This window comes from Salarias fasciatus, chromosome 9, assembly GCF_902148845.1.
Source record: "Salarias fasciatus chromosome 9, fSalaFa1.1, whole genome shotgun sequence".
Taxonomy (NCBI): Eukaryota; Metazoa; Chordata; class Actinopteri; order Blenniiformes; family Blenniidae; genus Salarias; species Salarias fasciatus.
The window spans coordinates 11,243,999-11,260,175 of record NC_043753.1 but is presented as its reverse complement, the minus strand read 5'-3'; the positions used below and the strand labels follow the sequence as shown (position 1 = coordinate 11,260,175).

The 16,177-nt window shown below is 46.6% G+C and overlaps 1 protein-coding gene across 8 annotated transcripts in view; it reads left to right on the top strand.

The window, feature by feature from the left end:
* eya1 (EYA transcriptional coactivator and phosphatase 1) overlaps positions 1-15,123 on the top strand; it is a 59,364-nt gene extending 44,241 nt beyond the window's left edge. For 7 of the 8 annotated variants that reach the window (XM_030099769.1, XM_030099770.1, XM_030099768.1 and 4 more), the window contains 6 exons: positions 7,560-7,618; positions 7,723-7,883; positions 8,072-8,186; positions 8,543-8,664; positions 9,416-9,516; positions 12,264-14,052. In XM_030099769.1, the coding sequence (XP_029955629.1) occupies positions 7,560-7,618; positions 7,723-7,883; positions 8,072-8,186; positions 8,543-8,664; positions 9,416-9,516; positions 12,264-12,344 (639 nt within the window). In that variant the 3' untranslated portion in view covers positions 12,345-14,052. Of the gene's footprint in view, positions 1-7,559; positions 7,619-7,722; positions 7,884-8,071; positions 8,187-8,542; positions 8,665-9,415; positions 9,517-12,263; positions 14,053-15,111 lie in introns of those variants that run through there. The other variant, XR_003932088.1, reaches the window with a different exon arrangement.
* The last annotated feature ends 1,054 nt before the right edge of the window (positions 15,124-16,177 follow it).

The following is a 16,177-nucleotide window of genomic DNA, read 5'->3' as shown; positions in this document are numbered from 1 at the left end:
GAGTCCAGCTATAAATACCACAGCCAGCAACAGTTATGTATTTAAGCATGTGCAGAAATGCATATGGTCCATCTAATTTGGTCCAAGCCATAAAGGGAGACCCCAGAGGCTGTGCAGAAACACAGGTGCAGAGTTAGTGGCCTGACGGTGTGTGAGCGCTCCATCTAAGTCTTAACACTGTCGCCCTGCCAACCTCTGCACAAGGACATTAAACAGAGGCTTGACTTTGTGAAAAAATTCACGATGCAAATGTTTGTTTTTGATTTTTTAAAACACAAGGGTGTCAAAAATATCAAAATTACATGTAATATTTTGCTTAGTCTGCGGAGGAAACGGCCCAACCAATACTCTTAGTTTGTGTGTTATGTGTGTTGAAGTGTGTATGTGTGTGTGTGTGTGAATGGAGGCCGGGCTGTGTTGATAGAGCTGCTGAGTGACGATTCAGGGGAAAGTCATAAAAAGAAAGAGGGCATGCCGAAAGGGTCAACAGGGATCAGTTTCACCCTTATGTCTCTCTGTCTCCTTCTTTCTCCCCTAACCTTTATCTGGATCGGCGCTCTCTTTTATGATTCACTGTTTTCTGAAGCGGGTCACAGAAAATGCTGAAGTTTCTCCAAAAGCCCGCTTCCTCATGCCAACCTGCACATTTTCTGTAACTCAGTGTTTCAAACCATCGTTCCTTTAACTTTTGGTGCTTTATTTGACCTCATTTGGTAACTTCCACATTTCTTCTAAAAAGACTGCATGCGGAAACTGACGGAAAAAAAAAATCATCAATACTTGATATGATTCAACAACTAATACCTTTTAAAACTAATACTAATATTAATATGTAGGATGTGAAAGAAATTCTTTAAGAAATGTATCATAAGATATAAATAAATGGTGTAAAAAAATAAAACTTGTGATTTTGGTCAGGCTTTGATTTTTAAGACCAATTTAATCTTTTGGCACTATCATACTTTGGTGCTTATATCCTTACTTCCTTGTTTTTGTTTTCCACTAGCACCTAAGCGTAAGATATATTTCATGGAGTATTACACTGGATACACTCAACAATGTTTTTATAACCAAAAACCCTAAATTTTGTTTTAGGTTAGTAAGTCAAGATAAAATGATGCCACTGTATTATTTTTTCCTACTACTGGATCAGAAAAATGCATTTTTCAGTTTTGTTTTTTTTTTAAATAATAGCTGAATCATATTGATGTAAAGTTTTATTAATAGCTCAGCTCACAGTGATATAAGTTGATTTGTGCGGGTGTGTTTTTTTTTTTTTTTTTTTCCAGATTGAAGAGGTGAGAAACAGAAAAATAATAATTCTAATTTTAAAACGTGCCTGTCAGAATTCCTGAAACAACTCTTTGCCCATAAATCTTATATTTGAGATGCAGTGAAGCCGTTCTCAGGCCGGCGCTGTGGCAAGGTGTGGCGTGTGGAGCTAATTGATGGTCTACGGCGATGTGTGTAATGAAGCCCGCTGAGGCCGACTTCTCTGGGAAGGCTGACAGCTCCGCTGCGATTCGGGCTGTGAGTTTACTGTCGGTGCGCCGCTGCGGCCAAGGGCTTAACGTGGAGCCGTATGTGGGAACCGGGGGCCTCTCGCTCTCGCCGGCCCAGCCTCCTGCGCTCCCCTCTCAGTGGGGTGCGAGAGCTGCCGTCTCCCTTCTCCTTGGGTGAGAAAACAAGCCCTCGCAGTCTGGAGAATAAAGGGCACAGGGGCAAACTACTCACAGAAAGAGGAGGGGGTGGGGGGGGGGCAGAGAGGTCTCTAAAGGTGGGAACATTTTAAATTAGTCCGCTGATGCCTCCACGCTGTGTGCGCACACACACGTACGCATGCTCGGAATATGTGGCGCTGCGCACACACACACACACACACATGCATAATGGAGAAGCAGTCACACACACAAATAAACACACACACACACACATTAACCTAACCTGCGTGGCAATCTTGTAATACTGTAAGCTGACTACCTTTTATAGGTCCCAGCCTGCAGCCGCGGGGTTGAAACCTGCTCTGTCACTCTCACCCAGGGGCTGCCTGTTAATGAGAGATGCTGTGAAACGCACCGTTACCTTTTTCCTGGTGGCTGAAATGGTCCTCCAGAGCCTCTTAGAGCGGAGCGGGACTGTTGGTTTTATGTCTCACTGTAGAGAGTCAGATCCTACACTTGCCCTTCCATGTGACTGGTAGCTTTATTGTATTTTCCCTCGATCATTTATTTTATTTTATTTTATTTTTTTTTTTTTTTGGTGGGGGGAGGTTTTATTCCCAGTTAGAAGGAACTTGATGCTGACTGTAATTTTCACTTAAATCACTCAGTTGATCACTTCCAATTAGATGTGTGACTGTTGATTATTTTCTTCTCAAAAATCTGCAGCTGTGAAAATATTTGACGCTTTTACTCCAATTTTTGAAATTTTTTTTTGGGGGGTTGAAAATGTGAACATCCAAACCAAAATCCCGCCATTTCTTCCACGGTATATTTTGTCAGATGGGTCTGAACGCACTGATGTGGGTATTTCATCATTTGCTTGGCCACTGACGCGGCACTTCTCGCTCCATCCAGTCCCCAGGCGGCCCACTGATGTGTTTTTGGAAAGACTACAGACGGAAAGTGGAGGTTTCAGAGCCACCCTGTCAATCTTCACTCCACAACACCCACACACTCTGCCCGCTGATCCCAACACAGCCGATACACGCTCCGATCGGGGTTGAGGGCGCGTGGAAAATATAGCATTACCGTCCACTGACAGACGATTATATTCAAGGAAGGATTTTATTTTACTTTTTAAATCTGACGCAGCACCTGCCTAGCTTTGGTCTGGGGAGGAGGAGAACAGAAACGTGCACGGATTCGTCCAGACAACAGTCCGCTTGGTTGGAATAAACTTCGCTGTGGATACGCTCATTACTAGGGGGGAAAACTGCTGAAATGCCTGAGATTTGATATAGCATTTAATGTTGCCTTCCTTGAGGTGCGGTTTGGATCTGAAATACCAAAAAATAGGAAATAAAACAATGTGCTCATCCATCACGCATAACTAATTTATCACCTTCACTGCCCACCTGTGGGGTGTTTTCGTCTTTTTTTCTCCAAATTTGTACATGTTGAAATGTCGTTTTGTTCTGACTAGAGTCTCACCTCCTCTTGTGTCTCTTCTCCTGTTTGTGGGATTTTTTTTTTCTCTCTCTCTCTGTAAAACCAGTATTGACTTCTCTATACCTGTGCTTTGTTTGGCACCGCTGTTTGAATTCCGTGACTGTTCAAGCACAGATTGTGGATTGGAATGAAGTGGGTTTGAAGAACTCTCCCTTTGTTACCCACATCCTGTGTTTGACCCCCAGATAATCACAGCCCACCCTTTCTCCTCCCTCCACCCCTCCCCGCCCAGACAGGGGTGCCTGTGGTGGGAACAGAGGAGGAAGTTGCTGGGGGTCACAGACCACGGGGGTTTGGGGCGGGGGGGGTGGATGACAGCCTCTGCCGGTAGAGTGGCGGTATTGAGAACCTGCGAACCATGGATGAGCCTTTTTCACATGGCATTAGCCTGTAGGGTCACGATGACGGCTGTTATCGCTCACACTGTGGTTTCTGACCCCCCCCCCCCCCAACAGCTCACCTGAGAAAGAAGATGAGACGGGGAGAGAGAGGTGGGGGTGCGCTTGTATCCAAAAAGTGGACACTATTGTACGGTAGTGACCTAGACCTTCATGGGCTGAGGGAAAAAAAAAAAAAAGGCAGATCTAAGAGGGAGTTAACATGCAGCTTTCTGTGTTTGTGCGAACATGCATTGCGGAGTTGCCGCTGTCTTTCTTCTCCCGGCCTCTGACTGCTGCAGTCACCACTCTCGGCTCTCGCCAGGGCTGCAGGAAGACCCGGGCCGTCATCGCTGATTGCTTAATGACAGATGCCAGGGGAACAAAGAGGGCTCTGATAACTTCCTCCCCAGTGAAAGGTTTTTCAGCGGACTAGTGGACAGGCAGAGACAGAAAGAGGAAGAGAGAGTGAATGATGCAGAGATGGAGGCATCCTGAGGCTGGAGCATCCTGGGTTCACTTCGCCAACCTTTTTGTGTGTGTGTGTGTGTGTGTGTGTGTGTGTACAGATAGCGGCTGCTTGGTAGCCAAACTGATAAAAAGGAAAAAGTCGTTTGCTGATGAATTTAACAGAAAGACGCAGTGTTTGCATAAGGAGTAATTGCAATGGCTTCTGTTGGAGGGTCTTCACTCCTTAGTACAGTAGGAACATCTGGTGCGAGTTAGCGGTGATTGTAGGTTTTAGAGAGACCGCTGTTTGCTTGGTGAGGGGAGAACGGGGGGATTGGATGGAAAAGAGATGTTCAAAAGGTTCTGAGAATTTCTCAGACATTGGCCCTCAATGTGCCACCATGATGAAGGCCTGTCAGCCTTTTGTTACGCCCAGACCAACAACACAACAGCATCACGGTCTTTCTTCTTTGAAGCTTTCAAGTGAGTCGGTAACAGTAATTTCCAGTGAATTGTTTTCCAACAAGGAACTGAAGATTTTTTCTCACTCGAGTTTTTCTTTCTCCAACAACATATTTTTACTTTCAGTGTTTATTTTTCAAAGTTGAAAAAAAAAAAAAAAAAATCTACCACCCATTTGTGTTTCGTCCCACTGAAACCACTTCAACCTGCACCACTTACGGCTGTGTGGTGTTTACGAGGCCTGCTAATGAGTGTGTGTAAGGGTTACTGTACGACATTACCCACAGCCACCTTTCTGCAGTAGCTTTTTTTTTTTTTTTCCAGTCGTCCCAGGGAGCCGGTGCAGAGGTTTATGCCAGGCCCAGCTGGGAGCGGTAATGGTTGGAAGTCTGCGCTCTCCCACAGCAGCCCCTCCCTCCGTTCCTTTTTTTATTCCCAGTTGACACAAACTGTCAAGCATCTATCTGGCGGTCCAAACCCTGTACGCCTATTAATTAGGTACAGTAACACAACTGTAAACTGTGTAAACACGTTAAAAAAAAAAAAAACAAAAAAACTGTAAAGTGGCAGGGTGACAGGCGTTCAAACTGTAAAACCCAAACCCTTATATTTTTCTTGGCCTTTTTAAAATTTAACACTCCACATTAGGTGAGGTTGGATGTGTTTATTAGCTTTCAGGAGTTTGGATCAGCCCTTCAGGAATCACTCATAATCAGGCTGCAGTTCTAGTGGCTCCGGTTTGGCCTAATTACTGAGACATATTTATGTGTGTGAGGTCAGAGTTGAGTGTAAGCCACACAACCTAAAGTCGCCCTATATTTAATTTGCTGAATAATATTGTTCCCAGATATCTGTTTTGGTTTATGCGCTGGCTGTCGCAGCACGTCGGGGAGCGAACGTGAGGCGCTATTGAAAACCGGGTCCTGGGAGGCCGAGTGTGCTGAATGGTCTCGCACCAAAGTAGTAAATTAGGTGGCAGGAGCTGATTGTCAGCAGATTGGGTCTGATTCATCAGCAGGTAATTACTGGATAATAGAAGCATTCCAGTCACTTGCACCAGAACGAGAGGTCTTTGAAAAGGAGGCTTTATGAGGCGCTTAAACCCTCGGCGCTGTTATTGTTTTCCAAAACAAATAGACGTGCCTCCACTACTTAAAGAATTAAGCGCAGCGACTACGTCGGCCTCAGTTTTCAGATTTATTCCTGAGCAAATCGTCCTCGAGTCTTGCGGCATCGAATCCCCGCGCTGAGACAAATTGCTGTTTTCTTCAGCAGATTAGGTATCTGCTGGTGAGTGTCTGGGAACAGATTGGACCCTCAGAGTAACGGGCCCCCGCCGCCACCCTGATCTGTTCGGCAGTCCATCTTCAGGAGCGTGGTGCTCAGAGCGCTCTCCATGTGAGGTCACTTTGGACCCCCGTTCACCCCCTCTTCCTCAGCCGTTACCCGCTACCCTGCTCCATCGCTCCACTTCTCTACCCTTCCACCCCCTTATCGGGGTGCCGGAGCCCCGGAGAGGAGGGGAGAGGGGTCGCGGGGTCAAAGTCTTTTCCTCTTTGGATCTCGGGGCTTGCTGGGAGAGGCTTGGCGAGAGAATGGCTGCATTAGAGCTGGGGTTGGGGGTCAAGATTTTAATTCTGTTAAAGAACAGCTGGTTTGAGTTTCTCCTCACGTCCCTCTTCCCTCCCTCTCTCCACAAATCCAGGGAGATGAAAAATTTGTTCAGAGGGGAACCAGTAAAATAAAAAAGGTTTACGGTCCAAAGCCCTTACCCTTACCCTGCTGCAGCATTAGGGAGGAATGTAATAACGTCAGCATTTGGCCTCGGTTAGATTGACTTAAAACAAGGAAGTCCTTTCTGTGTTTGGGTGTCTTAATAGCCGGATGAAACTTAATTAAAAAGCCCCAAAAATTGGGAGGAATTCCCTTCCTCGGGTTTCAGTTTGCATGAGAAATTATGATTTCTCACATAACTTCAAACAGGTGAGACCAACCTCTCTGGCAGTTATTCCACCAAATTAAAACACGCGGCTTTCCCGAAAAGTAGAAACGACTTCAGAGAATGATATCAGATGATCAGTGTTATTCACCCTGGATTATAGTTGACTGAAACAAATTTTAAAAATTAGTGTTGCGTGAATTTCAACGTTTTTAGCCGCTAACATTGGTATCGGTTAATTTCCTGTTGTCCAAACTTCCAGCCACACCAAGTGTAAGCACACGGCGGCTCAGCTCGCCCGTCTGTCGCATGCCCAATGTGAAATGTGTTGATCTGAATGCCAGGGCAGGACTCCCTCACATTTCAAGCTGCCTGATGGGGCGGAGAGAGGAAAGGAAAGGGGGGGAGGCACTGGAGATCTCCTATAAATGGAAAACTAATAACAGATTTTCAGTGGGCTCTCCGCTGCGCTCTCTTGCCGGCCGGCTGGCTGCCTAGCCCCGGGGCCGTGTTGGTGTGTGGCGCAGCAGCAATCAAAGGTCATAATTTCATTGGCGGTTAGCATCAGGTTCAATTTTTCTAGTAGGTTACATTTAGCAGAAAGTCTGGATTGTGTTACTGTGTACCGGTGGAATCAATGCAGAGCTGCAGAATCCCTCTACCTTTCCAAGAGGAGCCGGGCACCCCCAAGGGGAAAGAGGCGGCGTGCACATGTGTTTGGAGATGCACGCACACACACACAAAAGCACAGATTATTAGTGCCAAGGCTCCTTCTCTCTGCTAGCTTTATATTACAAGGGAGTCGAGTATTACCTAAAGTACTGGACCTACCTAGAACACATACTGTCCTCCGCTTTACATTTATATGTGGACTTGAAACTCTAAACTTTTTGGGGAGTTTGTTGAATCTGTGGTGGATGTTACAAAGGAGGACAGTGGTGTAATGGTAAAGGGGACAGACGATACGGTGAGATGGAGGCAGACGGCGTGGTGCGGCGACCCCTGAAAGCAGCAGACAGACGTTTTAAACCATTCCAGTGTCATTTGAAGGTATTTTTCAAATGTCGACTCATTGTGGGAAAAATATCTTGCTGCAAAAAACGCATGAGAAGAATCCATTCCTAATAAATGAAGATTTTCTTGATCCTTTGTGTCTTTCAGGAATGTGACCAGGTACATATTGACGATGTATCGTCTGATGACAACGGTCAAGACCTAAGGTACAGCCTTGGTTATGAATTCTCAGGTGACATCAACGCGAAAGCAGGATGTGCTTGCAGGTCCTTTCTTCACGTCCCTTTTTTTTCCTTTCTTTCTTTATTAGTACGTATAACTTCAGCGCTGACGGTTTCCATGCAGCAGCTACCAGTGCCAACCTCTGTCTGGCCACAGGCGTGCGGGGAGGCGTGGACTGGATGAGAAAACTGGCCTTCCGCTACAGACGAGTAAAAGAAATCTACACCACCTACAAAAATAACGTTGGAGGTAATCCCCGTCGCGCAGTGCCACTCCACACAGATGGACGTGTCCTCGCTGTGTGGGCGTTTTTGCGTTCGCTTTTGCGCGCTCTAACAACACACACTGCCACACCACTTGGGCAGGGTAAATTTTTGAAAATTTCAGTGGTATTCAGTCGGCCGGTCCAACCCAAACAATGTTCCCCTGCGTTTCAGGTCTGCTGGGCCCAGCCAAAAGGGAAGCCTGGTTGCAATTGCGAGCAGAAATTGAAGCCTTGACGGACTCCTGGTTAACACTGGCACTGAAAGCACTAACATTAATCCACTCAAGGTAGGACTGCAACGAGGAAAATTGTACCCAGTCCCACACCGCACATATATAAACTTGTACTTGGTGTAAATAACCTGACTCCGTGCTCCTAAGCTATTAAAAAAAACATACAGTGCTCTGTATTTGTCTCTTTGGACAGCTTTTATCATCTCATTTGGAAAAAAATAAGTGTGTGGAGTGATCTGGCTTGAAAAAGGAGCTGTGATCCAACCCTTGACTGCGGGACGTGTTTTAAAGAAATGATGCATTGCAGTGTCTTTACTTTGAGCGCGCCGTTGTTTTCCTTTGTCCTCCCCGAGAGAGATTTAGAGTGAAGTCACCTCTCTTTCCTCTCCTCCTCTGTCTTTCTGCTTCAGATCAAACTGTGTGAACATCCTGGTGACCACCACGCAGCTCATCCCCGCCCTGGCCAAGGTCCTGCTCTACGGCTTGGGAATCGTCTTTCCTATTGAGAATATTTATAGCGCAACCAAAATAGGTAAATGCTGGATTTCACCTGTCATGTGTGAAATATACATTATTTTTTTCCCCCCAACTTTTATTCTACCTTTTATTCTCAGTGAAACCTATATGGGTTTTATTTCACTGTAGTGAATGTAAACCTTAAAAACACACACGCTCCCCCGGTGACAGGACTGAGGCGTGGAAGGGGTGGGAGATCCAGTCACTGGAGAGGGTTGATGTTCTTCTGTGGAGGAATAGTCCTAATCAGCCTGGGATTATTTTCTTGGAGCTGGGCCTGCACCGGGCCTCTCCAGGCCTCCGCTGCTCCATCGCTGCATATGAAACCACTTCTGCACATTTATGTCATTCCAGAGCGAGAGGACCCCCGCCTCTCCCTCCACCCGCTCTTCCTCCCACCTTCCCCCCTCATTTTTCACTGTTTCAAATGCAAAATAAACACCAAGCTTCACTCTTGCACCGTTTTCAGGCCCGTCAGTGCAGAACCGCAGTAAAATGGATGGCACGCCTGCTTCTTCCTCTGAACAACAACCTGCAGCGACCGAGGCTGTCTTTGATTGCCGCGCTAATGCTTTTAGGATTTTCCTTATCTGGTGGCCAATCTTATCAAATCTCCTTCCTGAATTCAGTGTTTACACTCTGGCCCGTTTCGTAGGGGCTCTTGTCACCCCCGAGCCTCTGAATCAGCCTGGTGTTCGAGTGTGAGTCATTACAAGTGAGGGACTGCTCAACGCTCCGCTAACTTCCTGCCCTGCGCTCCTCCACAGGGAAGGAGAGCTGCTTCGAGAGGGTAATTCAAAGGTTCGGGAGGAAAGTTGTTTACATTGTTGTTGGAGATGGAGTGGAAGAGGAGCAAGGCTCAAAAAAGGTAAGAGATCTTGGAATAATAGATAGCGCTTACAGCGTCCACAGTTATATCGTCTGGTGAGAACTTTCACTGGAAACGCACAAAAACCAGGCGGAAAGATGGCGTTTGAACTGCCGATTACTCTCCATACAGTCAGCTTCCATACCATTCGAGAGAAAGGAGCCGGCGTTCCAGCACTCCTCCAAAACTGCTTTGCTTTGCTTTCATTCGTTGATCCTCTTATAGGGCATAGAAAGTACAAGAGAGAAAGTCTGTGGTGTGTAATCAGTGCTCTTCCTCCGCCATCTCAGGTTTACCGAGCAGGGGAGGGGGAGAGATGGCATAATTATATATTCCCGCTCGGTGCCCTGAGCAGTGTGAATGCTGCGAGTGTAACGCTAGACCGGCCCTTTCAGGCATGTTGAAGGCACATCGTAAATAGAGCACACATAAAGGGGACTTAAATCATTGTTGATGAAATTAGAATATTTACTGCAGCGACAGGCCTGTTAGCACGAAACGGATCAAGAGAGGCCGAGAGGCTCCCAGCAGAAAACACCACGGTGTCTGCTCAGAGGGCGTCTGATTGGCCCCTCCTCGTGTTACCTGTGGGCTCCTGCGCTGCGTCTTGCGTATTCAGCGATTCTGTCACATTTGGACGTAAACGAAATGGCTCCCGACGCATTCATTAGCAGATTAATGAGCGGTCGCAGAGAGCCGCGCCGTCAGGCCGAGACGCGGAGTTTCTCTTTGATTCGCTTCCAGCTCTTTTCACCTGTTTCTCAGTAAACAACGAGCAGAAGTGTGGATAAATGTCAAGTGATTAGACTGCCTCTTTTCTGGAAAAAAAAAAAAAAAAAAAGTGTAAGGCAATAGCTCTGTATTATGAAAGGCGAACGCTCCCTGGGAATGCGGTCTTGAGGGATGATTGCGGAACAAGATGCAAATATTTTCACTTGGGCTTGAGTTGTTGGAGGGTGACATTGATGGAAGGATAAGGTGTTTTCTTCCCGCCGTCTAAACAGTGCGAGTCCCACGGCACGCCATGCAGTAAAAGGTTTCTGTGTCAACATCAGAGGGGACGTGAAATAACACAACAGTTTCACCCGTCAGGAGGTGCATATCAGACGTGACACTGCGTGGAACTACAAAAGCAACTGTCTGAAAGTACTCAGTACTCTCGGCCCCTCAGAAAAAAAACACAAAAAAGAAAAAGAAAAAGAAAAAAGAAATCCACAATCCCTGAAACAATTCTGTCTTCAGTTATTACCTTCGCCTGGGAGAGAAGGTAGAGATAACATCTCCAGCTTTTAAACTTAAAAGGAAAGACAATTTACAAAACAAAAAGCAAAGAGCTTTTTAAGGGTCAGTGCAGGCTCTCCTAAGCGGAACATACGCCTGGGAGAGGCCATACCTTTGATAAGGGGGGGAGGGGGGGGGGGGGGCGGTAATGGGCTCCACACACCGAGGAGCTGAGGACTCTACCTGACAGGCTCCTTTCATTCTCGGCGACTCGGGTTTCTCCTCCGTCCCGAGCTTGGGAACAACAGCTCATTTGCGCCGTCCTGAACGCGCGGCGGCGGGCGGGAGCTCCGCTCAGGAGACGCCGTGGGGAGGGAGCGAGTTTCTGCAGAGGCTGAAGACAGCTTCTGGAGGAGTTCGGCGCTGCGGAGCTGCACGCTGACGGCGGCAGAGAAATTAGCCGGAGGTCCAGACGTTTGGCAGCGCGGGCGAATCCGCCGGGGAGCGGGGGGGGGGGAGAAGCCGGGGCGTGTTATTGATATGATTGCTTTTCCATGGTGAGCGAAGCAGGCCCGGCTCATTCTCTGAATGAATTAACGACGTTTTAAAGGTGCGACGGACGCTCACCAAAATATGTGGAAACTAAAGACAAAATTTAATCCCAGAGTGCGAGCAGTGACCTCAATGTTTACCAGCACTATTTTAGAGATATATTTAGAGATATTTTCAGAGACAGCTAGAAGACATTTATATATTCTCTTTTCATTATATGAACAATTACTTTGCGACAACAAGCCATATAGATAGAAACCACTGACGCTTTTATGACTGTTACAAAATATTTTCAGAGATTTTGAAGCAAAAATATCAAACGTATGAGTAAGAAGAGCAAATGTTTTGAGTTAAACTCTATAGAAGAGCTCTGGCTCATAAATTTAAACTGGTGACATTGTGGGGTTTAATGCACAATGCCAAAACATTGAAGTGTTCTCTGATTCAAGACGCAATGTGACCCTTGACACTGGAAAATATGAATTCTTTTCAACTCTTTTCAACTGCTATGGGAAAGACGTTACCAACAGATTATTTAGAAGGCTTACATCCATTTATGTAATTTTATAAAAGGCACAATGAGCCACAGCGGCGGCTGCATGCTGCAGTATTTACAGTGCTATTTATAGACTTTTCATCACTAAACTGCTCGACCCGTAAATTAATGAAACTAATACACTGATATCATCTTCTTAAGTTTTTATTTGAATAAATGGGTGAAGAAACACAGGAAGATTTACATGTATGGGTCAGTTTTAGCCTAAAAAGGCGTATCAATATGCTTTATATGAACAATGAACATGATTTCCCATGATTCCTTTGCCGTTTCAGTCGCTGTCAGTGTGATCTTGTTCCGTGAAGTTGCTCCACATCAGTGTTAGAATAAGCACACATGATAAGAAAGGTCATTTCACACATTACACTGGAATATTGTATCAGATGTAGCTAACGGGGTGTTTCTGTTGCTCCTGCAGCACAACATGCCCTTCTGGAGGATCTCCAGTCATTCGGACCTCATGGCTCTCCACCACGCTCTGGACTTGGAGTACTTGTAGCACTGCACCGCCGCCGCCGCCGTACACGCCGCCTCGCCTCAGCACATCATGCAACCTTTCAACCTTCGCCCTCCAGCCCCGTCCCACGCTTGCCGCCGACCCCACAGCTCAGAAAGAAAGAAAGAAAGAAGAAAAAAAAAACCTCCCCCTACAAGCCCTGTGCTGCCTGGCGTCTGTCTTTCACTGCGTTGGAAGGAAAAGAGGAGGATGGAAAGAAGAAGGCTGAGCACACGGTTAATGTGCTGACATACGGCCACACATCGTCTTAACCCTTAATATTTTTTTTTTTCCGCAAAGCGAAGAGAGCGAGAGAGAGAGAGAGGAAGAGAGGGAGGTGAAGGAGGTGAATTTATGGCGCTGCAGCTGCTTGCCCTGGTTACTGTGAATTGGCGGCTTTCTGAAGCTGTCAGAGTGTTTTACGGTCCCCCCCCTCCCCCACCCCCCTCCCACCCCGCTTTGTGCCGGGACTCTGTCGGCGTTCACACCTGTGAGGCGAGCGGAGCTACTGATGGCCTCGCCTCGCCACGCAGCGAACCGCAGGCCCGCCACTCCCGGCGATGATCCCCTCCACCTCCACCTCCTTATCTGTTTACCTGCTCGCCCCCCCCCCCCCCCCCCTCCCTCCCCCTCCTCCGACGCGGGACACACAGACAGAAGCGGGCCGCCGGCACCGGGAGCCCCGCGCCTCTTATTTATGAATGAGACTTTGTGAGCGGCTCCTCGCCGCCGTGAAGGCACCTCCACGACGAGAGACTCGTGCCTTTTTTCTTTTTTTTTTCTTTTTTTTGCAAAGTACTGTTGATTCCCACCACCGCGAGAGCGCAAGACGTTTATGGAAGAAACAAACACGAAAAGGGTTTTCTAATAATTTAAGAAAATTACAAAAAACTTTATTTACAATGCTGAGACAATCGTGTACAGTGGAAATCTTTTTCTTTTTTGTGTGTGTAAGTTTGTAATCACTGGACTATTCCTTCCTATATTCATTTAGGTACATGCTCTCAAATGGTAGCAATGCTTTTTCATTAAAGTCGGGGGTGGGGGGAAATAAATGACATCCCGTCACACGTTGGCGATGCCTGAAAGTGTTGATGTGTTGGAGTTATGTTCGATAAACTAATGTGTAGATAATGGGGGTTTTGTGATACATTTGTTTTGTCAAGACCAAAAGCATGGATGTCAAGTGTCAAGGACCTTCCTCTCTGAGTCTGTGAGGCTTCTGTCTTCGGTCACACCTTTATATCGGATAACAGCTCTCCTCCGTCCTTTCAGTGACATGTTTCAGAAGGGAAGAGGTTGTTTTGTTTTGTTTTGATTTAGTTCTTCAGAAAGGTCGCTCACAACTTGTGTCCTTAAGGCATTTCACCAGCTTGCAGCCCTGACCCCGTTATTTTAACCTCATTCTGACGAAGGTTTTTAGATATGGCAGCCATCGGAAGACAAATTTAAATCAATCGGGATAATTTAAAAGAAAGAAAAAGCTGGCTTGAATAGGTTTTATTATTTTTTTATACAAGCACTATACCAACTCTTGTACAGCAAGCATAATTTTGTATGATGTAGTGTTTTTATTTTGACTTTGAGAATACATTCTGTGTCCCTCTCTGAAGTAGCTGAACTTACACGGAGGCCTTTTTTTTTTTTTTCTTTTTTTTTTAAAGAAGCGCTTCTACATCTGTGGACGGGGAAACCATAATTAGCGTTGAGACGAAAGCCACTAACTGCGAGGGGGTTTGTGAACATACAGTACATGTGCTATCGACTGTGAATTTCTTAAACGGAAACCGACTCGTCGCGTTTCTATCTTTTCCCTCCTTTGCACATGATCACTGTTGGCCTTTACATTTCAATTCAGATCCCTCCTTCCCATCCCTCCCCTTCTGGAAACAACTCCCCCTCCCCACCCCGCACCCTGGGGTGTCTACATATTGCTGCTAGATCAAGGTAATGGTAGGTAAACCGAGGAAATGTTTTATAGATTCATACAGCACGCTTTTTTTATTATGTTGCAATCATAAATGCAAACTGGAAATACTCCACACTACATGGGCCTCATTGTGAAAACGCAAAACGATTGTCGTGTCTGCAAAAATATGTGTACAGATGTTTTTGACATTATTATTTGATTGTGTTTAAATTAATAAAAACTGATTTGTGAACTGTTAAACGCTGCTTTCTTTTTAAGAAAAAAAAGATGTAATCGTGCGCACATATAGCCCAGAATGCCAGCAGCGCGTCGCCTCCCGAGCGTCCAGAATGCCTCTGATGCCACTAATCCTACCAGGAAGCAAACAGAAACTGGAGCTGACACCAGTCTAGACCAAACAACAGTCACATACCAACATGCTTATCGCGTCCTTTAAATCCGCACAATGGCTGCTATCGAAAGCTTTTTTTGTAATGAGCGAGGCTGCGTCCGCATTGCGCTCATCTCTGGGACAGTTTTTTCTCTCTTAATTGCACGTTTTACATAATTCCCATGAGTGAGAAGAAATTTCTTGACGGCCTCAAAAATGTGAAACGTACTTATTTTGAGGCTTCCGCCCCTCCAGCCAATATCCAACCCCAATGTTTGGAATAGCTCCGGCCGAACGGCGTCCATAGGAGCCCCCCCCCCCCCCCGTGCACGATTTACATATATCACACGACCCCAATTCACCGAGCCGCGGAGTTGTTTTAAATAATACATGAAAGATATTTATGAGGCTGATTTTATGAGGTGGTCAGAGGTAAGACAGTACAGCGTGTAACACGAGCCGGGACGGAGGGGAAGAGCGTCCGACCTCCAAAACCACACTGGAGAATTAAGCATGCGTGGAATTTTATTTCGAGCCGCGCGGCCCGTTTAGCATCCAGATCAATTATGTTTTCAGATGGAGTGGCAGCGATGGGTTCGGGGCGAGGCCTGCGTGTCTGCCGGGCTTCACAAAAAAACAAACGGGGGGCGCTGCCGTCGGAATGCGCCGGCACAATGACCCCTAATGTGCTTTTCCCCACTCCTGAACAGCTGAAAGGCTGCGTAGCGTCTGAGCTCTCTCTTTCTAGGAGCTCTCTCGCTCACAGAATGGACGTCTGTTCCCTCTGATAAGTTTTCCCGATGCTCCCCGGTCCTGGCAGCGAGAGTCAGACACGACCAGACGAGACGCTCCGCGAGAGAAAAAGTGGGTGTTGATGCACGGCGGCCAGCCGCTCTGGCTGCTCGCACAGAACAGAAGGGAATAAAAAAAACAAGAATCGCTTGTGTCTTTTTGGCTTTTGTCAGTTTCTTGACTCTCAATCCGTTACCCGCACTTTTTCATGCTCCATAACAAAAAAATTTGTCAACCTTTGACACGCGTGATCCCGTAGCAGCTAATATTTTGTGGCTGCATTAATCAGCCTTTAGAGGTCTGATCTTCTCTGGACTCCCACCAATCCCAGTCGTGGAAATAAAGGGGCCGTTACCTTCCAGGTCCTGTACTGGGCATTCCTCTCCGCCCTCCATAAAACCGTACTGCAATAATAAACAACGCCACAGGTGATTTACGACCTTGCCCAGACAGTGATTTCATGCAGATTTCCATGGAGGGGCCCCTCTGACGGTGCATCACAATTGAACTAATATTGTATTACATGTTACATATCAAACTCCCCCCCCCCCCAACCAAAAAAAAAAAAACCTGATCCACGTGAGCCACATCTCTTTTACAAGCAGGAAGCCTATTAATAGGCCGGCGTTCGCTTGGTGGCCGGCGTGTCTCGAAGTTGGGAGAATTTGTCTCTGCGGCCAGCAGATGTCTGCGGACCGGGACAGTAAGAAGGACGGGGAACGGGACTGATGGAATCAGAAAGGA